The 19452-nt window shown below is 39.3% G+C and overlaps 1 protein-coding gene across 7 annotated transcripts in view; it reads left to right on the plus strand.

The window, feature by feature from the left end:
- The window catches only part of lmo1 (LIM domain only 1), a 52043-nt gene extending 38463 nt beyond the window's left edge, over nt 1–13580 (plus strand). For 6 of the 7 annotated variants that reach the window (XM_048607372.1, XM_048607375.1, XM_048607376.1 and 3 more), the window contains 3 exons: nt 2123–2336; nt 10341–10466; nt 13162–13580. In XM_048607372.1, the coding sequence (XP_048463329.1) occupies nt 2123–2336; nt 10341–10466; nt 13162–13267 (446 nt within the window). In that variant the 3' untranslated portion in view covers nt 13268–13580. Of the gene's footprint in view, nt 1–1852; nt 1947–2122; nt 2337–10340; nt 10467–13161 lie in introns of those variants that run through there. The other variant, XM_048607377.1, reaches the window with a different exon arrangement.
- Nucleotides 13581–19452: the final 5872 nt, after the last annotated feature.

Here is a 19452-nt window from a genome sequence, read left to right on the forward strand (position 1 = left end):
GGGCTGTGAATCTTGGCATTCTCTACCCCCAGATGGTTGAGTACTCAGTCATTGAATATATCCTGAGGCTGAGAACAATTCTTTAAGTTGATTGTAAAAGTTAATATTTGCATTAGCTGCACCCAATCTGATCTCTCCTTGAGTGGGTGGAGAATCAGGCAGTCTAGCACAAGTCTAGGAGACAAATGCTCTTAAGTGCTGCTTAAGGTTCTCTTCAGTGGCCTATCTAACACTGATTAGAACAGCCCTTAGATTCAGTGTCTAAGTTTCTGCTGACCAATTTAAGTGCCCTAATAGAGGCTGTCTCTCTTCTACTTTTTTTTTGGGTCGAAAGGAGGAACCCTTCCACCCTCCTTCCCCAAACAACAAGCCCTGGGTGGTTGGTACCAGAGGCTCAGTGTAACATTGGATTTAGATATTAAGGACAATAGGACTTCTGGATAGTATGGAAAATAGAGCTTGAGGTAGACCATTCACAACTATGATTTAAGGATTGGAAATGCCAATGTTACCAATAAAGCGCACAGAAAAAGGAAGCAGAACTCTTAGCAAACACTTCAGACAATATTGTCAAAGGTGGGAACCTCCCATATGCAATGAATTTGGTTTTTAAAAAAAGTTTCCTTCCATAAAATTGCAAGAAAGGACAATCAATCTCCAATTTAAAATTGAGTTTTCAGCTGAATGTGTTTTTCAACTGTAGGTCCTCCCTGGCTTTTGAAGGGAACAAAAGTAAAGTTTTTGGACAGTGACAAATCTGCCCTGTTTAATTCAAGTGAGCATCAGAATTAGTCTATTTCTAATGGCATCGTGCTCTTGTTTCAGTGCCATTTTGTACAGTTGGAATGGTAGTTCTGATGCATAATTGCTTTTCAAATTCAGCATTTAAACTGCTCTCAAACAAAGTACAAATTCACATGGTTACAGTGTGAATTCATTGGATGCTTATCAGAAATGCAAAGTTAGATTTTATTTTAGCAATGATATTTATTTGGGCACATCTAGCTACACTAAATATCTACACTTGTGCTCTTGGGACAGCCGGGCTCTCAAATGAACAGTTGGAGCCAATTTTCTCCAATTTCCTTCTAACCAATGAGGGATGTAAGTGTTGCCCATAAGTTTAAGTCCTGAGCATTTTCAACTTGAACTCCTGTTGGCTGCTATATGCAACTTTCCCAGTTTTTTCACTTTGTAATTTGCTCTTACTGGATTTAAATATCAGCTCACATTCAGTACATCAATGTAATATGAGCACAACCATGGAAAATGGGAATACAGTTTGGCATAATAGGATCCTTGGAACAACACATGAAATCAGGAACAGTTGCCTTTTGTATGTTGTGGAAATTGGTCTTGTCCCTCTTTGGCTGAGGTCAAAAGTGCTGTTGCATCTTCAAATTTTGAAGATCAAATGGGAGAGTGTTGCCAGCGACTCTGGTTTAAAACTTGTTTATTACTGGCTCTGTGCTTTCTTGTCAAGTTACTTGTGGGTTTCAGACTCCAGCAAACCGCAGCCCAAAGTTGACAACTAAGTGCGGCACTAAAGGAGTCCTGAACTAAGGTTGTAACTTTGAAGTGAGATGTTAAATTGAGGCTCTGTGATGCCTTGAGTGCATATAAAATCCTGGTGTTATTTGGAGGATGATCCTGGCATTATTCCTTCAATTAAACAGACTACCCTGGTCACCAAAGTTGCTGTTTAGTGAGATCTTGCTTTCTGTGAACTGTTGACTGCATATCTTGCTTTTTGTTTTTAAAAGCAAACAAAGCATTTTTGAACTGCAAACTGATGGTTGAGGTCTTGTGGTCATGTTACTATATATTTAAATGAGTTTTTTTTATTTGTAAGGTGTAGCTGAATGCAGTATTTTCACGTGGATAATATTCTCAAGATCCGTCATCTTGTCACTTTTTCTAAAACTAAAGACTTGTTTGGTAACCTGGTAAGCAGAATACCTGTGGTCTACCTCTTGGAAAGAAACTTTAACTCCAATCAAAATTAATCACTACAGTTTGAGTTAAACTACCTCATTTATCTTGACTGTCAAAGTTTTTGGAGAGGGAAGCATTTCAAATAAGTCTTTCTGGCTAAAAAATTATCTCCTTTTTTAAATTGTAGGTGTACCAATGCTTTCTGTACAACCAAAAGGAAAGCAGAAAGGTTGTGCTGGCTGCAATCGCAAGATCAAGGATCGTTACCTGCTAAAGGCATTGGACAAATACTGGCACGAAGACTGTCTAAAATGCGCCTGTTGTGACTGCCGCCTTGGAGAAGTTGGATCAACGCTCTACACAAAAGCAAACCTAATTCTCTGTCGTAGAGACTATTTAAGGTAAATTAAGGAAAAGAATCTGCCAGCTGATAGCTATGATGGAATATCCCTTGAAATGAAATATGCTAGAGCAGATTAAGGCCATCTTTTGAGACTGCATCCAAATAATTGGGTGCTTCAAAAGTGTCAATTTCAGTAAGAAACATTGTTGTCCAAAAATTTAGTCCTTGTCTGCTGCCAGATTATTGCCACAAATATTGACAAGGAGGAATGGGATGTTCTGTAAAAGGAATGGAGACCTGACCTTTGTTACAAGCTATTTTGGCATTGGGATTGAAAAACCCAATCAAGCCACTTTACAACATTGAGGGCTATCTTTTACTTTGTAGCTCTTTCATAGTGTAGAAACTAGTACTGCATGCCAATCTGTAACATCACATTTGAACAGCTATCCAATGTTTTAAGTCTTGCACTTTCTACTCAGTAAGTTGTTTTTTTGCTCTGATGCAAAATGTAGTAATTATTGGCATGTTGGAAGATCAAGTTTTATGCTTCTATTCTAAAGCCTTGGTCAGGACACATCTGGGGGATTGCATTTAATTCTGCACGTCTCAAGGAGATTAGTCCTTCTAATGAGATTTGCTAAAATGATACCAAGACTTGAATGATAAAATTACAGACAGGTTCTCAAAACTTGAATGTACTCCCTTGAGTTTAAAATAAGGATTAGGAGTGACTCCTACCACAGCCCCCCCCCCCCCCCACAAACCTTGTGGACAGCAACATTTTCAAAAATGGTCTAACATTAAATATTCATAAGGCTCCCTAACAACTTTTCTACTTGGACATTCTAATGCAGAATTAACCCTTGCTTTTTGAGGAGTTGGCCATGCAATAGACCCAAGAGTAGTGGAGCTGCTTGTTTACCCCTGTTGGTGAATTTGACTTTTTTCAGGTGTTGTGACAATATTGTATAGGATCTTTTATTTTGGTCAGGGGATGGGAAGAGACCCCTTACAATTAAAGGGATTTCATTACTTAAATGCTCATCCGTTCAAGATCTGCATCTGGAATATAATCCAAAACTGTTGCGCACTCTACTGCACTCTTCTGTTGCCTTGTGTTGTTGGCTTAATCCTACAAGAGGCTTGATGAATGTTACCAGCTGCTATCCATTAATGAAATGGTGTCAAAGTTCTCTTTATAGGATAGCAAAACTTGCATACAGCAGTTGGCTGTGTACACCAAGTCTTTTGTAACAACTGCAATGTTGATTCAGTGTTGTGCGATGCCCATGTAGTCATCCTTCTATCTTGATTCCCATAATTTAGAATGTATAAGTGAACTTTGCAATGATGCAGCTGCGGAATTTCTATGGCCAGTGGAAAAGTTGTTAGTTAAAAATATTTTTTTCTTTTTTGGGGAAAAAAAAAACTATCCTTCCATTTGCTCAGGTGCCACCCCCTTTCTAATGCTGCTAGTCCCTAACTCTTTAATTTGGCAACCACCAATTATCATTTTTCAGAAGAAAAGATGGCTGGTGATCAAAACCAGGCAGTGCTGAATAATTCTGGTTGTGGAACTTTGAAAGATATTATGAACTTGTCTGAGTAATTGAGCTACTGGATTGAATGGTTGAAGTTTAATTTTTTTTAAACTTGCTCCTCTAATATAATGGTAGCTACTGTTTTTTAGCTGAAGGATTAGTTCAAAGGCTAATTGTAGGGACCTTGGTGATGAGTGGACATTCTTTAACTTTTTGCACTGAAATGGCTTGATAATTCTTGTCACTGCATTTAGATTCTCAGGATTTGGGAATCTAGAAACAGCCAGAGCAGGCCACTTACCCTTTTGATCTGCCCTGCTATTCAGAACAGTCTTGGATGATCATCCAAATTGGTACCCTCTCCCCATTCATGTTGATCCTTTTTTAGCCAGAAGAACCATATCTAACTGCTCTTAAACATTCAATGTTGGCATCAATTGCTTTGTGTTGAATTCCACCGATCTGCTCTGGATGAAACTTCTCGGCTTGGTCTTAAATGGCCTAGCCTGCATCCTTAAACTGTGAGCTCCTGATTTTTAACTGCCTGGCCATCAGGAATATCATTCTAAATTTACTGTCCAGTCCTGCTATGATTTCATAGGGTTGAGATGATCTCTCCTCCCCATCCCCCTAATTCTTTGAAATGCCAATGAATATATTAACTGATCCTATCTCTTTACCAGGATAGCAGGACTGATGCATAACCAATCTGGTAAACATTTGTTTTGTTTTTTTTTCCATAGCTGAACACTGAGGGACCAAATCTGTGTACACAACACCAAGTGTAATCTCACCAAGGCCCCATACAATTGCTGTAAGACATTTGTGCTTGAATCCTATCACTGAAGATCAACATACCATACAGACTCTTTTATAAAGAGACATAGATCTCACTGCACCTCCTACCCAATTTATTGCTATTCAGAATAATTATTATTACTGCACCATGAATTAGTGTTGGCTATTTTATATTGTTTTTGCTATGAAAATAACCACTTTATTCACATACTTCATCTGCCATGCATTTATCCACTCAACTTATTCATATCGCACAAGCATATGTATCTTCCCCTCAGCTCACACACTTACCCAGACTTGTAATGTCTGCAAACTTGATTACACAGTTCCCTTGTTCAAATTGTAGTTAATATCTGGGATCCAGTCCCTGCGATACCCCACTGCCATTGTCTACTCTTGGTAAGGGGGTCAGCGTGTAGAGGAAGGATGACTGATTCACTTATTCCTGCTATTTCTTGTTTGGCCAATGTTCTGTACCTGTCAGTGTGCTGCCACCAATCCCATATTTTAATTTGACATGCTAATCTGTTGGATCTCTTATTGAAAGCCTTCTGAAAGTCCAAATAAACAATATCCACTGGTTCCCCCTTATCTAATCTACTGGAATTGATTTTAGGCAGCAGACTTGTTAATCCAATTTCACACTGCTGCATTATGAATTGGTTTGTGGCACATCTTTGGCTGTTATTGTTTGCTTTGACATTAGAGCTAAGCACAACACTTGCTAATGGCTGATTCATGGATATACATAGCAGAGATAACCAGTGTAATTGAGAACCTTGGATTGAAATCTGGCTGGAACTGAGCAATTTCCTCATTTCTGTGTAATGTATTGCATAGTATTTGCTTGTAGAAAACTTTGACTAACAGACATTGATTTAACATTGAAAATTGGTATAAAGTAAAGAGCTAACTTGCATCATCCAAAATTTAAGATCGAAACAAACTTGTGTATATCCAGCACTGAAACAATTAGGTTTGAAAGCTAAAGTCAGTGTAGCCACATTGAAAATGCAATACCTCCCTTAGTGTTTAACAGAATATATCCATGAATTTCCCTATGGATTGGTTTTTAACTTGCTTTCCAGGTTAGTGTGGTTTTAAAAGTTGAACACATCGAAGCAATGCTAAAGTGGTTTTGAGGAAAATTCTGAATGGGACACAGGAATTGGATAACGTCACTGGAAAATCTAGCCACATTTCTTGTAGGTTTACAATGTTCTTCAGAATTTGGTGTACAGGTATTTCTGCTATAATGTTTCATTAATGTGAATTGGCTGTATGTAATTTTGAGTAGTGGATGTTGTTCGGATAATGCAAGCTTTCTACTGCACAAGTGACTGTTCTATGGTGATTTCCCAACAACACGATTTTCTTTAGCAAGAGGTCATAAAGAATGCAACTACTGTCAGGAGAAATACCTGTAGTGCTTTGTTTTCTCTCCTCCCACAAGAGTAGGGCATAAGTCTGAACACTCAAATAGACATTCACCAAGATACTGACCTCAATGAAAAGGAGCTCTGTGGTCCTTCAAGCTGTCAGCAGACATTTTTAATAAAAAAAAAGGAAAGTGAGTGTGGTCAAGTGCCATTACTTTTTCATATCTGTTCATGGCGTGAATTCAACTGGGTTTGTATCAACCCTGACTATAGCTTCAAATTTGTTTTAATCTCGCCCTTTTTGAGGTGATAGTGTTGTGGTATTTGCTGGATGAGAAATCCTATGTTTGAATCCCACATTAGGTGGTAGCAATTGCATCACGTTAAAAGTCTAGAACTGAAAGTACAACATGACCACCTTTTTGTCAGTTATCATAAAAGTCCACCTGGTTCACATTTTCCTTTTTTTTGGGAGGGGAATCTGCTTTCCTTACCTGGTGTGGCCTACATGAGAACCCAGACCCACAGCTGTGGTCAGTCTCGCCTCTGGCTTGCTAGGCTATTTCAATTGGATCAACTAGTAAACAGCCTTCACGAACAAACTGGACAGACCATCTGGCCTCAACATTGGCACCAAAAACTACAACTGTAAACAGCCATATTGACCCATCAGTGTTGTCTGTCTGGGAGCTAGTGCCAAAATTGGATGAACTGTTTCTGATTTAATCAAACAGTCTAACTGCTTGGTATGAGATTATGACCATGTCCCAGATGATGATCCCACCACCCCTATATGCCTTGTCCCACTGGCAGGGCAGATCCAGAAGTAGTGATGGTGCAGTAGTATACACTTGGGAGGGAGTTGTCCTGAAGTGGTCAACATTCTTCTAGATCCCACGAAGTCTCATGGCATTAGATCAAACATAGGGCAGCCTGGTGGCTCAGTTAGCATTGCTACCTTAGCACCAGGGGTGCAGGTTCAATTCCAGCCTTGGGTGACTGGAGTTTGAATGTTCTCCCCATGCCTGTGTGGGTTTCCTGTGTGCTCTGGTTTCCTCTCTCAATCCAGAGATGTGCAGGTTAGGTGGATTAGCTATGGGAAATGCAAGGTCACAGGGATAAGGTGGAGGGGTGAGTCTGGGTAGGATGTTCTTCAGAGACTGGACATATTGGGCTGAATGGCCTGTTTCCACACTGTAAGGAAACCTTCTGATGCTGCCACTGCCACTGCCACTGCCACTCATGCTCAAGAACTTTGTGCCCCTAGCCAAGCTGTTCAACTTCAACATTGGCATCTACCCAATCATGGAAAATTGCCCAAGTATGTCCTGTATGTAAAAGTGGGACACAACCAACTTGGCCAATTACCACTGTTCTCTTGTGGTAGACTAAGAAGGGATTCAATTCCACCTGACCCAGAAGTGGATCAAAGCTGTTTGAATAGTTTTTAAAAACTTTATAAATAGTGGCTACAATGACGGGTGATATGGGTTGCTTGCAACGAGTAGTTCGTTCCCTGATTTCCACCCCTAAGGCTGTCCACTGTCTGTAAGGCACCGATCAGGAGTTTGATGGGTCAACTTCCACATGCCTGGATAAGTCAGCCTCAACAATAGAGGCCATCCATCAAGATGAAGCTTGTTTAATTTGCACCATATCCACAAACATTAATACCTTCTCCACCAAAGCTTTGCAGTAGTGTGTACCACCTGAGATGTATTGCAGAAATTCAGAAAAGGCACCTTTTTCAAATCCATCTCTCGTACATGGAAGGAAGAAGGTTGCAGGTACCAGGAATATCACACTCTGCAAATTCACCTCCCTAGCCACACTCCATCTTGACCTCCTCCAATGTCACTGGGTTGAAATCCTGGAACTTGCTTGTTAATGGCATTGGGATCTACCTATGTAAACAAACTGCAGCAGTTCCAGGTGGTGGGCAACTAGGGATGTCCATGAATGCTGTGCCCAGTTAGTAATTCCTACATTCAATGAATGAGTTATTAAACTAAAAGCTTGGCTACCACTAAATTTTGCTTTCCTTATGACTAAAATTACCAGTCGTCTTTAAACAACCAAAAAAAATTTTTAAACAATTGTTTGGCAGCAGATTTTGCTTAAGTTCAGCTGAACTTGGGTTGTTAACTAATTTCCAATTTGGTTTCATTATATCACTTAGGGACTACAGTAACAAGTTTTGCTATATGGAGTATCTCACCTCATTGAGTAATGCACTGGAAATGAGTCCTGGTATTCCTGGAGTTGTTAAATGTCAATTTTATTCAATTATGCAAAATCTTCAATTAACTAGCCAGGTTAGCAGAACTTGGAGTAAGCTTCTGGACTTTACCAATTTATTATAAATTAATGCTACTTGTCATTCTAACCACAACTACTCAATTATGAACAATTGATGTACAATTCTAGTTGAAATCCAGCTCCCTTCTAAAAACTCCTTACCAACTTATGCATAGGGGTGTAGAATCTTTCACATAGAATGCTTGACTTTTAGCGGCTGAGACAGATCCAAAAACATGAAAAACTGAAAATAAACTTAACAAAATGCTGGAAATACATAGTCAGGCAGCCTCTGAAGAAGTGACTTCCTTTGCATAGCCAAGGGAATAGAATAGTCTAAGCTACCATTGATTATGCTAGCTAACTTGACAGACTTAATTTTGTGCTGTATCATCTGAATGTCTGTTGGCTGGTTGTACTCACCTTCTACATTTGTGGCCATTGCTTTAATGGTGTATACATGTGAAATGGTTTCTACCAGAATTTTGGGTGGCAAAAGTTTTATTGTACTGATTTGCCAGTCTTTATGGAATGGGTATGGATTGTGTAGATTTAAGATACAACTTTTTTTTTTTTTGACACTGAATCAGTTTGTGGCTATTTATGAAGCACTATGGGGAAGGATATGGTAAAGTAATTGTAAAAAAAAAAAAAAAACAAAAAATGTTTTCAGGAGACTGGGCAGAAAATATCCAATGATCTGGAATTGGAAATTGGAAGCTGACTCAAATGACCCTCTGGAGTAAAGGGAAGAAACTGGCACATTGGTACAACGTTGAAGCTGGAGATTTGGTTCATTTGCAGATGAATGGGAGAAAGGAATAATGTTTGAATGATGTATTTACTACATTTTTGAAATGTAAACTCAAATTCACCTGATTAAAGGTGACAAATGCAAATTTGAACATGTTTATTAGTTCTCAGCCAGTGTGCTTGGAGGTGCCTTTCTGAATACTCATTTGTCAGACAAATCTTTATTGGCCAAACTGAGGTTTGCTTTGTGATCAACATTCCAAATCCAGAAAGTTACGGTATAGAAGGCAGTCTTCTGAAAACTGCCAATTTTGTTTTTAGAACATAAAAATCTGAATAACCCCTTGACTCCAGAATTCAGAGCTTACTGAATTGGTGACTTAACAATGGATGTGTTGAATCAACTTTGCACATCATTAAATTCAAATGGAGTTAGATTTATTGTCTTGCCATGTAATAAGCAGTGTGCAGATAGTCATGTAGTTTACATTCTCTGCTTTCAGACTGGTGTGTTATTAGTATCTGATCCTATTTACAGGCTGTAATTATCTAAAATGTTACATAATTAGAGGTAGACCATGGAAATTGATTCATTTTTACTTTAATGACAGGCATGTTCTGTGCCACTCAAAGGAGTATTTGAAAAACCGACAGCACCTCAATGTGATGGACAATATACAGTAATCAAATTCTACATCAACATGCATGTAGACTGGACCATTAAGTGCCTTTGCTGGTTTCATTTCAATAAAAGTGCAGTTGCTTTCCATTGTGTACATGAATGTAGCTGATAACAACCTTACTATTTGAGAGTATCTAAGATGACAAATAGCTGAAATATTTTGAGGGATAATTTTAGTTGGGGTCAAAACTCTTTTCACAGGTTCGATATGGCATCATCTCTGCCTAGCTGAGTAGACATTGGCTGCTGCAGCCAAACATCACAATGTGCCTCTTTAGTTCTGTACTTGCACAGCATCTAGCCAACAATGCAAGTCTTTAGGCAGCTTGAACGTATAACAGTCCATTTATTGTGGACGTGTTGCCACTCTGCTAAAGTGGCTGAGGGTTTCCAACCAATCCTGAAGCGAAATGTGGAAAGAAGTGTGCATGTATATAAAATAGGATTATTTGTCCTAGTTTGAGCTTTCAAACCAATCCCAGGATTTTGCATTGCAAACAATGTAATCTATTAAGGTAAATGGATCTGGCAAAGCTTATAATGTGCTGCTGATCTCCAAATGGCTTGTGCTGAGCTTATCCAATCCTTTTTTTCCCATTTTCCTCCAGGCTTTTTGGTACCACAGGAAATTGTGCAGCATGCAGTAAACTGATCCCTGCTTTTGAGATGGTGATGAGGGCCCGTGAAAATGTCTACCACTTGGACTGTTTTGCCTGTCAGCTCTGTAATCAGAGGTAAGCCGGGGAAAGCAGAGAATTAGGTTGATCCAACAGACTGTTGCACAAATTGATTTTAGGACTAGCTCAAGAATCTCGAGTCTTGAGGCACCAGTTGGCCTACTAATAAATGGATAATTACTCGGTTTTGTTTTTTAAACCTACATTGGAAGTATCCATTTCATGTCTCTTGTATATGGCTCTACTTTAATATGCCAAGAGAACATTTTTAAGATACCTACTAACTTTAACTTTAAATTTGCTTGGGTAAATATGGGATATTGTTTGTAAGCTAATTGAGTTCTGAAATGGAGAGCCAAACTCTTTGGCATTTATAATGGCACCTTTTAGAGGCTGAATGTACCTTGGAGTTGAGTATGCTTTTAGATTTTGATTGTTTTGAGAAATATTTAAAGGATTGTTTTGGCATAAAAAATTGCATCCCTGTTTGTCCACATGATGCTTATTGTCCAATCTGTTGGCACTAGTGTAGGAAGGAAGTGCTCATTATGACTGGTTGAACAGGAAATTGACACCAGATCTTCCCCTTGGGATTGACTGGTTGGGCAACTAGTTAACATGTAACTATGAAAGGAAAACAAACAATTCATGACCCTTACTGTGACTGGAGGACAGCATCCTTGTTTTCTGTTGCTGCAGCAACCATTTCTGGGTAAACATAGTTGAATGTTGCTGATTGCCATACTAGTGCTTAAGTACAATAACCACAATGAAGTATGCATTGATGTGTATTGTCTGTTTAAGTGGCGCAACTGCTGATCTGCTTTGAATCAATGGAACTTGGTTTGGTGCAACTGAGCTGAGAACATTGGTTCCTTTTGAGAACAGTTAAAGATGAACTGTTGAAATGGGACCTGAAATTGAAGACTTGAGAAATTTCGTACAAAGAAAATTTCTTAACATGAATCAGTTGGGGCATTTTTTTTTGGAGTCATTATCGTTAGCTGCCTCATTCTGTGACAAACTGATATCCAATTCAAATTGTCAAAATGGGATTTGAGCTCCTTCCAGGATTTAATTCAAAGCAATGATGTAACTATTATTGTTTCCTAATATACAACATGGGTTTGTGAGGAACTCTTGTCACATCAATAAAAAGGTGATGAGACAAATGAGGGAAAGGTGGTGGATGTTGTTTATGTAGACTTTAGCAAGGCATTTGACAAGGTACCTCAGCAGGCTGATACAAAATAGAGTATTGTAGAATCTGGATAGTGCTGGCTAGCTGGATGCAGCACTGGCTTGGTTGCTGTCATGGTCAAAGGAGACCAGTAACTAGTGGTGTTCCATAGGGGTCACTGCTGGGGCCTTTTGTAATATATAAATGATCTGGAGGGAAATATGGGTGGTCTTTTCATTTGTAGATGACACCAAAATTGGCAGTGTTGCAGAGTGAGGATTGTCAAAGGATACAGTGGGATAAAGGTTACAGATTTGGGCAGAGAAATGGCAAATGGAGTTTAATCTGGACATGAGATGATGCATTTTGGAATATAAAATTCAGGTACCAATTGTACAATAAATGACCTTTTAGGAGCATGACAGAGGAATCTGGTCCCCAGACCCCTGAAAGCAGCACCACAGATGGATAAGGTGGTCAAGAAGGCATACAGCACACTTGCCTTCATCAGCCAGGGCATCAAATATGAGTTGGCAAGGTTTTGTAGCTGTATAAAGCTTTAGTTTAACCTGGAGTTTGCACATTCTCCCAATGCCTGGGTTTCCTCTGGGTGTGCTGGTTTCCTCCCACAGTCCAAAGATGTGTGGGATAGGTGGATTGGCCACGTTAAATTGCCCATCATGTCCAGGGATGTTTAGGTTGGGTGGGTTAGACATGGGAAATGCGGGGGTAGGGGAAATGTCGTCTGTGTGGGATGCTCTTTTGGAGGGTCAGTGTGGACTTGTTGGGCCAAATGGCCTGTTTCCACAATAGGGACTCCTACTCTATTATGACACATTTGGAATCCTGCATGTAGTGCTGGTTGCCACACTACGAGAAGGATGTGGATGCTTTGGAGAGGATGCCGAGAAGATGTTGCAAGGATCTTGCGTGATCTGGAGGGTTTTGAGTTCTGAGGTTGGATAAACTTGGATTGTTACTGCAAAGTTGGAGGCTGAGGGGTGACCCGAGAGTCTACGATATTGAGGAATAGGGTGGAAAGTCAACTATTTCAAGGTGGGTGGGCATGTTTATGGGAGAAGTGCAGGGGAGATTTTCCAGAGGGTGACAGGTGCCTAGAACACTGCCAGTGGAGATGGTGGAAGCAGGCACCATAGCAACATTTTAGGGTATCTAGATGGGCATGTGAAGGGGAGGCAAACAAGAATAGATAGCACCTGTAAGTAATGGGTCTAAATAAGGACTTGGGGCAGGCTTGGTGGGTTGAAGGGCCTGTTCCTATGTTGTTTTGTTTTTGCTCTTTATCTGCAATCACCTTGTGTCGTCAAATGTATCAGTAAATTTCATACAGCAAAAATCTCTATGCTTAAATGAACAGATCCTGTTAGTCATTTGGCTGCAGGAATTCTAGAGGAACACTCCACACCTTGCTTTGTGTGGATGTAAGACATAGTATTTGAGAATGTCTATACAGATGCATACATGGGTCAGCGCACATTGTGAAAAGTAGCATGAGGCCACTCTATGAAAACTGCAAACTTCCTCACACTTGTAACCTTTTTTTTCTCTTAGGTTTTGTGTGGGTGACAAATTTTTTCTGAAGAATAACATGATCCTCTGCCAAATGGACTATGAGGAAGGGGCAATGAATGGAAGCTTCTCATCACAAGTTCAATGACTTGCCCATGGCCTTCTAAAGTGTTGTGGGATGTTCAACACTTAAACAAAAATGGAGAGCATCTGTCAGCTTGCTTGCAACACTTCAATTAGTCCAGAATGGATTAAAGTAACTTTCTCCAACACTGAGCAGTTAAGATTTTAGATGCACAGCTGTGCTGTTTAGCTGGGCAGTGCTTTGCCTGTATGTTTTGTGATGTTGGGTCTGGGAGGGTATGTACAGTGTTTCTGTATATATAAACTGGAACATTTATTTTACATAAATGTAATGCAATTTTATTATTACTGGTGTGCATTAAAGAAAATTAAATGTTCCTACTTGTGAACATCGACTTTTTTTTTAACTCTAGCCCATGAACATACTGAAATGAACTGCTACTTCAGATGTAAAATTGATCAATCGTAGAAAATTTGCCCTTTAGATGGTGGCTTGTGAAGTTAGAATTTTTCATTGAAACCTATTTTCTTAAAGATCTTGATCTATTGTCTTGACTTGGTGCATACTTGTATCAAATTCTAGTCCCAACAATTGAGGGTGTAACAATTGCACAAGTACCACAATTTTTTTTGCCAGATTTTTGGTTTCTTTGGTTTTTGCTTTACCCTGCAAATTCAAGTTTGCAGGTACCTTACATTTGGTTGCAGTTCTTCATGTAAGAACTTAGCTGCTTACAGGTGTTGTCTGGCTTCCTTTTGTCTTTACAAGGTGGCAGAATCTGAATTTGGAATAATAATACTTCTAGCATTGACTAGATGTTAGTGGTTCCCCCAGCCATGCTTAATTGCAAACTTCAAGGCAGAATAATCAAGCTCTTAAGTGAGGTGAGGCTAGATACCCTGAGCAGTTTCTGTACTGTACAACAAATGAATGCACAGAGCAGTGATTATAATCAGTCCATTTAATCTGTGCAACATTTGCACAATTTGAGAATGTGTGACACAGGCAAACATGCATACACCACCTCCCTCACCAAATGGCCTGACCACTCCAGTTTAAGAATCTTTGTGCCAGCCTATGTACTGTCATTCATATTTAATTATACTGTTACATGATAATGTGAAGAATCAATAATATAATCCCATTAGAGTAAAAGAATAGGCACAGATACTAATTTGTCTGAATCCTTGGTGCAGAAAGGTGATTCAAAAACCATGATGGCATTAAAAGCTGAAATGTAATGTTGATTTTTGCCTATTCTCGTGGTACTGAAATCAGATTGTTACCTTGGCTTTATATTGCCAGTGAGCCCTGGATATGTTTACAAGTAAGTCAGTGAAGAGCTCACTAGTTTTTTGATTGTGTAAAATATTTCTAATCCAGTGTAGAGTTGATTGTAACTTGTGTAATGACACTTCCATGAATCTAATTTCTCAAAGGGAGGCTATGTATAAAAGATTATTGTATATTGATGTAACAGACAATTATACTTAGAAAGCTTAGCTAACCTTTGAGTTTAAAGGTCTTGTCTTTTTAGTATGCATCAGGCAATAATTCCATCACCACAATTAGCATTTTTCAGTAAAGTTAAAGCTGCACTATTGGGAAAATCAAGTGGTGGTGAATTCAAATAAAATTAACTTTTTAATATAGAATTAATCATGTTTTGGAAACCCTGGGATATAAATTGGTGTAAAGTGACTTGAGGTGATGGGAGGATGCTTCAGTGCTGACTTCTAAAACTGTAAGCAGTTTGATCTGATCTTGTATTTGAGGTAAAGCCACTGAAATGGACACTGCAGTGGTTGTGGTTAAGTTATCAGGAGTAGGTGGATTGGAGATTTGTGAACTGAAGTTTGCAATAAAATTAAAAATGCTGTTATCAGTAAACACTAATGACCAGAAACAAATTCCAAAATGTAATCCTCTAACTGAGCAGCCAACACCAGACATTGCTTGCAAATGGAAAGAAAAACCTGGACTATTCCACAGCAGCATATTTTGAGGTGGAGCCAAGTGGCACTTTCTGCAATTTCCCAGCTTTCTGCACTTCCTTTCAAGCATCATCCTTCCTTTTTATACACTGACTTTGAGTAGAGGATTGATTTTGGGCAGGTCTGTTCAAATTAACTGTAGACAATGCTGGTTCTTAAGGGACTAAGTAAGGTAAATGAAGGCCTGAGTTTTGAAGTCTTAATGGTTTTTCCCACTTGTAGCTACTTGTACATTAAACTGAATTTTATGCTACTATACAAACTGATTCTATTCTACTATTTGAAGAGTAAGGTGCCGTGGAAACTTATCTCCTTAACAGCCAAATTTGATGTTGGTTATCTCCTAGTTCTTTATGGAACTTTCCTATGTACAAACTGAGAACACAGTGCTGTAATGTAGGAAATGCATCAAATGGCTCAAAAGTACTTGACTTTAAATCTCCTAAATTGAATGCCTCTGTATAATTCTAACTAGCGTGATCATCCTTGCTTCAATGCTGTACTGTGAAAACTAAGTGCCATGTTGGAGATTTTTTGTTTTTGGTGCAGTGAGTCAAAACACTTTGCCTCCAGTTTCCCACCAATTCAAAGTCCCCTTTGGGAAGAATAGCCCTATCATAACCTCTGTTAAGACTGCTAATTTTACCTCTGAGCACAGCATTCAGGTCTGCCTACCATCTCTGGCTTTCCATTTACCAAACAAGTTTTCTCCCAGGATTTGCATTTACACATTTAGCATTTACAAAAGAAAGTAAGCAATCAACTGAACTTTGGTGGGGAAATATGAGGAGACTAGCAGGATTGAGTTTGTTTCCAAGCCCCACCCAAACCTCCCCTCCTGTGCCTTCCTGAATTGAAACACCTTTTTGGATAACTGTCTTGAGGGAAAATAAACAACAGTAAATACTTCCACCACATCCACAGCAGGGGTTCAAGGTGACTCTCTGCTATGCACCACAAGGGTAATTAGGGATGGGTAACCATTGGTCTTGCTGTGATGCTCATCTTATGACTTTGAGAGGAAAACCTTTTTAAATTAGTTCATTCGAGCCTTTAAAAGAAGCCTTGCTGCCTGAGCAATCCACCTAAGGATCTCTTCTGATCTGGTTTCCGTAGCTCATCTAGTACTTGAAGTTGATACTGAGCTGCAAAGTGAAACGGTGCCCTTTTCCACTGGGCTGCCCTTGTTTGCTTCAGCCAGCAGTTCTGATGACAAATGAATTGACATTGGGCAATCTAGTGACACTATCACCATCTTTGCCAAGTATAGGTAGTGTGCCCAATACCAACGTACACTCTTAAAATACATTTGGCACTCAGGCCAATGTGGTTAGAAATGTATTCCTCTCACGTGCAAATCCAAAATTAACATTTTCCCCTTGTGCTTTACAACTACTTAAGACCATACAACATTGAAGAATTAAGCCCATGGTCTATTGTTTCTGATGTTTCTGAACCTCCTCCCCATAACCCTTGATCGCCTTACTAATCGAGAACCTGTCTAAATTGAGATTCTTTTATGGAAGATAACCTGAATGTATACAAAAGAATTAATGCTTTTCCTAATGTGATTTTTAATGGCACCATGATCTTTGGAAGTATTGCTACTCATACATTTGAGCTGAGTAAACCTGTTTTACTGCTTATTTTTGCCACATTGAGGCCTATTACAAGCCAGCCATGTATATAGTATTCAGTAAACATTTTACTGAATTACACACTAATCCTTTCATTGTTAGCATTGGAATTAGATGACTTTTTTTGATTTACCAGATAGCTTTGAACACTTGAATTTATATCACTTAGTTGAAAAAAGACAAGAAGTTGATCAAAATTAACTGGACAATAGGCCAGCTTAAACGTAATCTCTAATCCTCTTCCTCACTGGCACTGCTTTTAAAGTTGACTTTTATGAATGGGGAAAAATGTTAAAGCATTTTTATACAACTGATGCAATTGCTTTTTGGTCACCTACTAAACTAATTCTTAATGTGTGCACTTCTCTATTGTTTTAATGATTTGACAAGTTCCAAAGCAGCATTGACTGAGTGTTCATAATTCAGGCTTCTCTAACTTGAGTGCTGTCAGGTTCGGAAGTATCCACTTGCACTGGTGATAAGTTGACACTACATGCTGTGTAGTGTGAAAGTGCTGTTACGCTGCTGGTTCTGACTGCTAATCAATGGAGCTGTACACAGTAATTTGGCTTCTATATCTTCAGTCCAATAGAGTTGAATTCCATTTTTCATAGCTTTTAAACTAATTCCAAATTCATGCTCTTGGTTAGAACTTTTTTAAAAATTCCGTTAATCTTTAACTGAGTATCTCTAACAATGTGTTTACTCATTTTTACAAACAAATTTATGGTGGATATTTGTAAAATTGTTTATTGGCAACCAAGATCTTTATAGGAAGAAAGACACTTGCCACTTAACAATGGAACCAAATTTGATGAACTGCTGACTGGAAATGAACTTCCAGTAGCTTCCCTTTTGCTCCGGAAAGTATACTATAACAATAAATTTGACATGGAGTAATGCTTTCAGTATTCTGTATCTATTGAGGTTGAAATACCATTACAAAACTCTAGTATAATCAAATTTTCTTTCCTAAAAAGCAGAGTTTGTAGAAATTATACAAACATCCAACGTCCTTCATGGTAGACTGGTTAACAAGGTTAGATCACATGGAATTCTTTTCATTCATGGGATGCGAGTATTGCTGACTAGGCCAGTATTTATTGCCCATCCCTAATTGCCCAGAGGGCATTTAAGTTGACCATATTTATGTGGGTCTGGAGTCACATGTAGGCCAGACCAGGTAAGGATGGCAGTTTCCTTCCCTTAAAGGACACTAATGAATCCAAATGGGTTTTTCCAACAATTCGTGGTCCTCAGACTCTTAATTCCAGACTCTCTCTCTCATTCAAATCCCACCATCTGCCATGGTGGGATTCGAATCCATATCCCCAGAACATTACCTGGGCCTTTGGATTAACAATCCAGTGAGAATACCACGAGGCCATTAATACAGGGAGAACTAGTCATTTAGATACAGAACTGGCTCAAAAGTAGAAGACTGGGTGGTGATGGAGGCTTGCTTTTCAGACTGGAGATCTGTGACTAGCGGTGTGCCACAGGATCAGTGCTAGGTCAATTGCTTTTTGTCACTTAAATGATTTAGATGTGACCATAGGAGGTATGGTTAGTAAGGTGTTTGTTTCTTTTTGTGCAGATTACACCAAAATCAGTAGTGGACAGCGAAGAAGGTTATCTCAGTACAATGGAATCTTGATCAGATAGGCTAATGGGCTGAGGATTGGCAGATGGAGTTTAATTTAGATAAATGAGAGGTTTTGCATTTTGGAAAGGCAAATTAGGGCAGGACTTAGACATTTAATGGTAAGGTCCTGGAGAGTGTTGCTGAAGAAGGATCTTGAAGTGCAGGTTCATAGTTCCTTGAAATTGGAGTCACAAGTAGATAGGATAGTAATGGTATGCTTGCCTTTATTGGTCAGTGCCTTGAGTATAGGAGTTGGGAGAAGATGTTGCACCTGTACAGGACATTGGTCAAGTGACTTTTGAAAACTGCAATTCTGGTCTCTCTGCTATAGGAAAGATGTTTGAAACTTGAAAGGGTTCAGTAAAGATTTGAGGATATTGCCAGGGTTGAAGGGTTTTGAGCTGTATGGAGAATCTGAATAGACTGGGGTTATTGTCGCTGGACTGTTGGAGGCTGAGGGGTGACCTTTGTAGAGGTTTATAAAATCACAAGGGGTGTGGATAGGGTAAATAGAAAAGGTCTTTTCCCCAGGCTGGGTGAGTCCAAAACTAGAGGGCAAGGTTTAAGGTGAGGGGGGAAATATTTAACAGGGACCTAAGGGGCAACTTTTTCATGCAGAGGGTGGTGCATGTATGGAATGAGCTGCCTGAGGAAGTGGTGGAGGTGGGTACAATTACAACATTTAAGTCAACTAGATGCCTATATGACTAGGAAGGGTTGAGTGGGATATGGGCCAAATGCTGGCAAATGGGGCTAGATCTATTTAGGATATCTGGTCAGCACGGACCAGTGGACCGAAGGGTCTGTTACTGTGCAGCACATCTGACTGACTCTTCCAAAAAAAATTAGTTCAGTTGTCAATGTTCATGTTTCTTTTGTGCCTTGCCCATAGTGTAATTGTTTCAAGTTTGAAGCCTCTTATGCACCTGTGCCTGCTGAAGATATTTTGCCAAATTTTAACTGAATTAAGGC

This window comes from Rhincodon typus, chromosome 17, assembly GCF_021869965.1.
Source record: "Rhincodon typus isolate 14 chromosome 17, sRhiTyp1.1, whole genome shotgun sequence".
NCBI classification, from domain to species: domain Eukaryota; kingdom Metazoa; phylum Chordata; class Chondrichthyes; order Orectolobiformes; family Rhincodontidae; genus Rhincodon; species Rhincodon typus.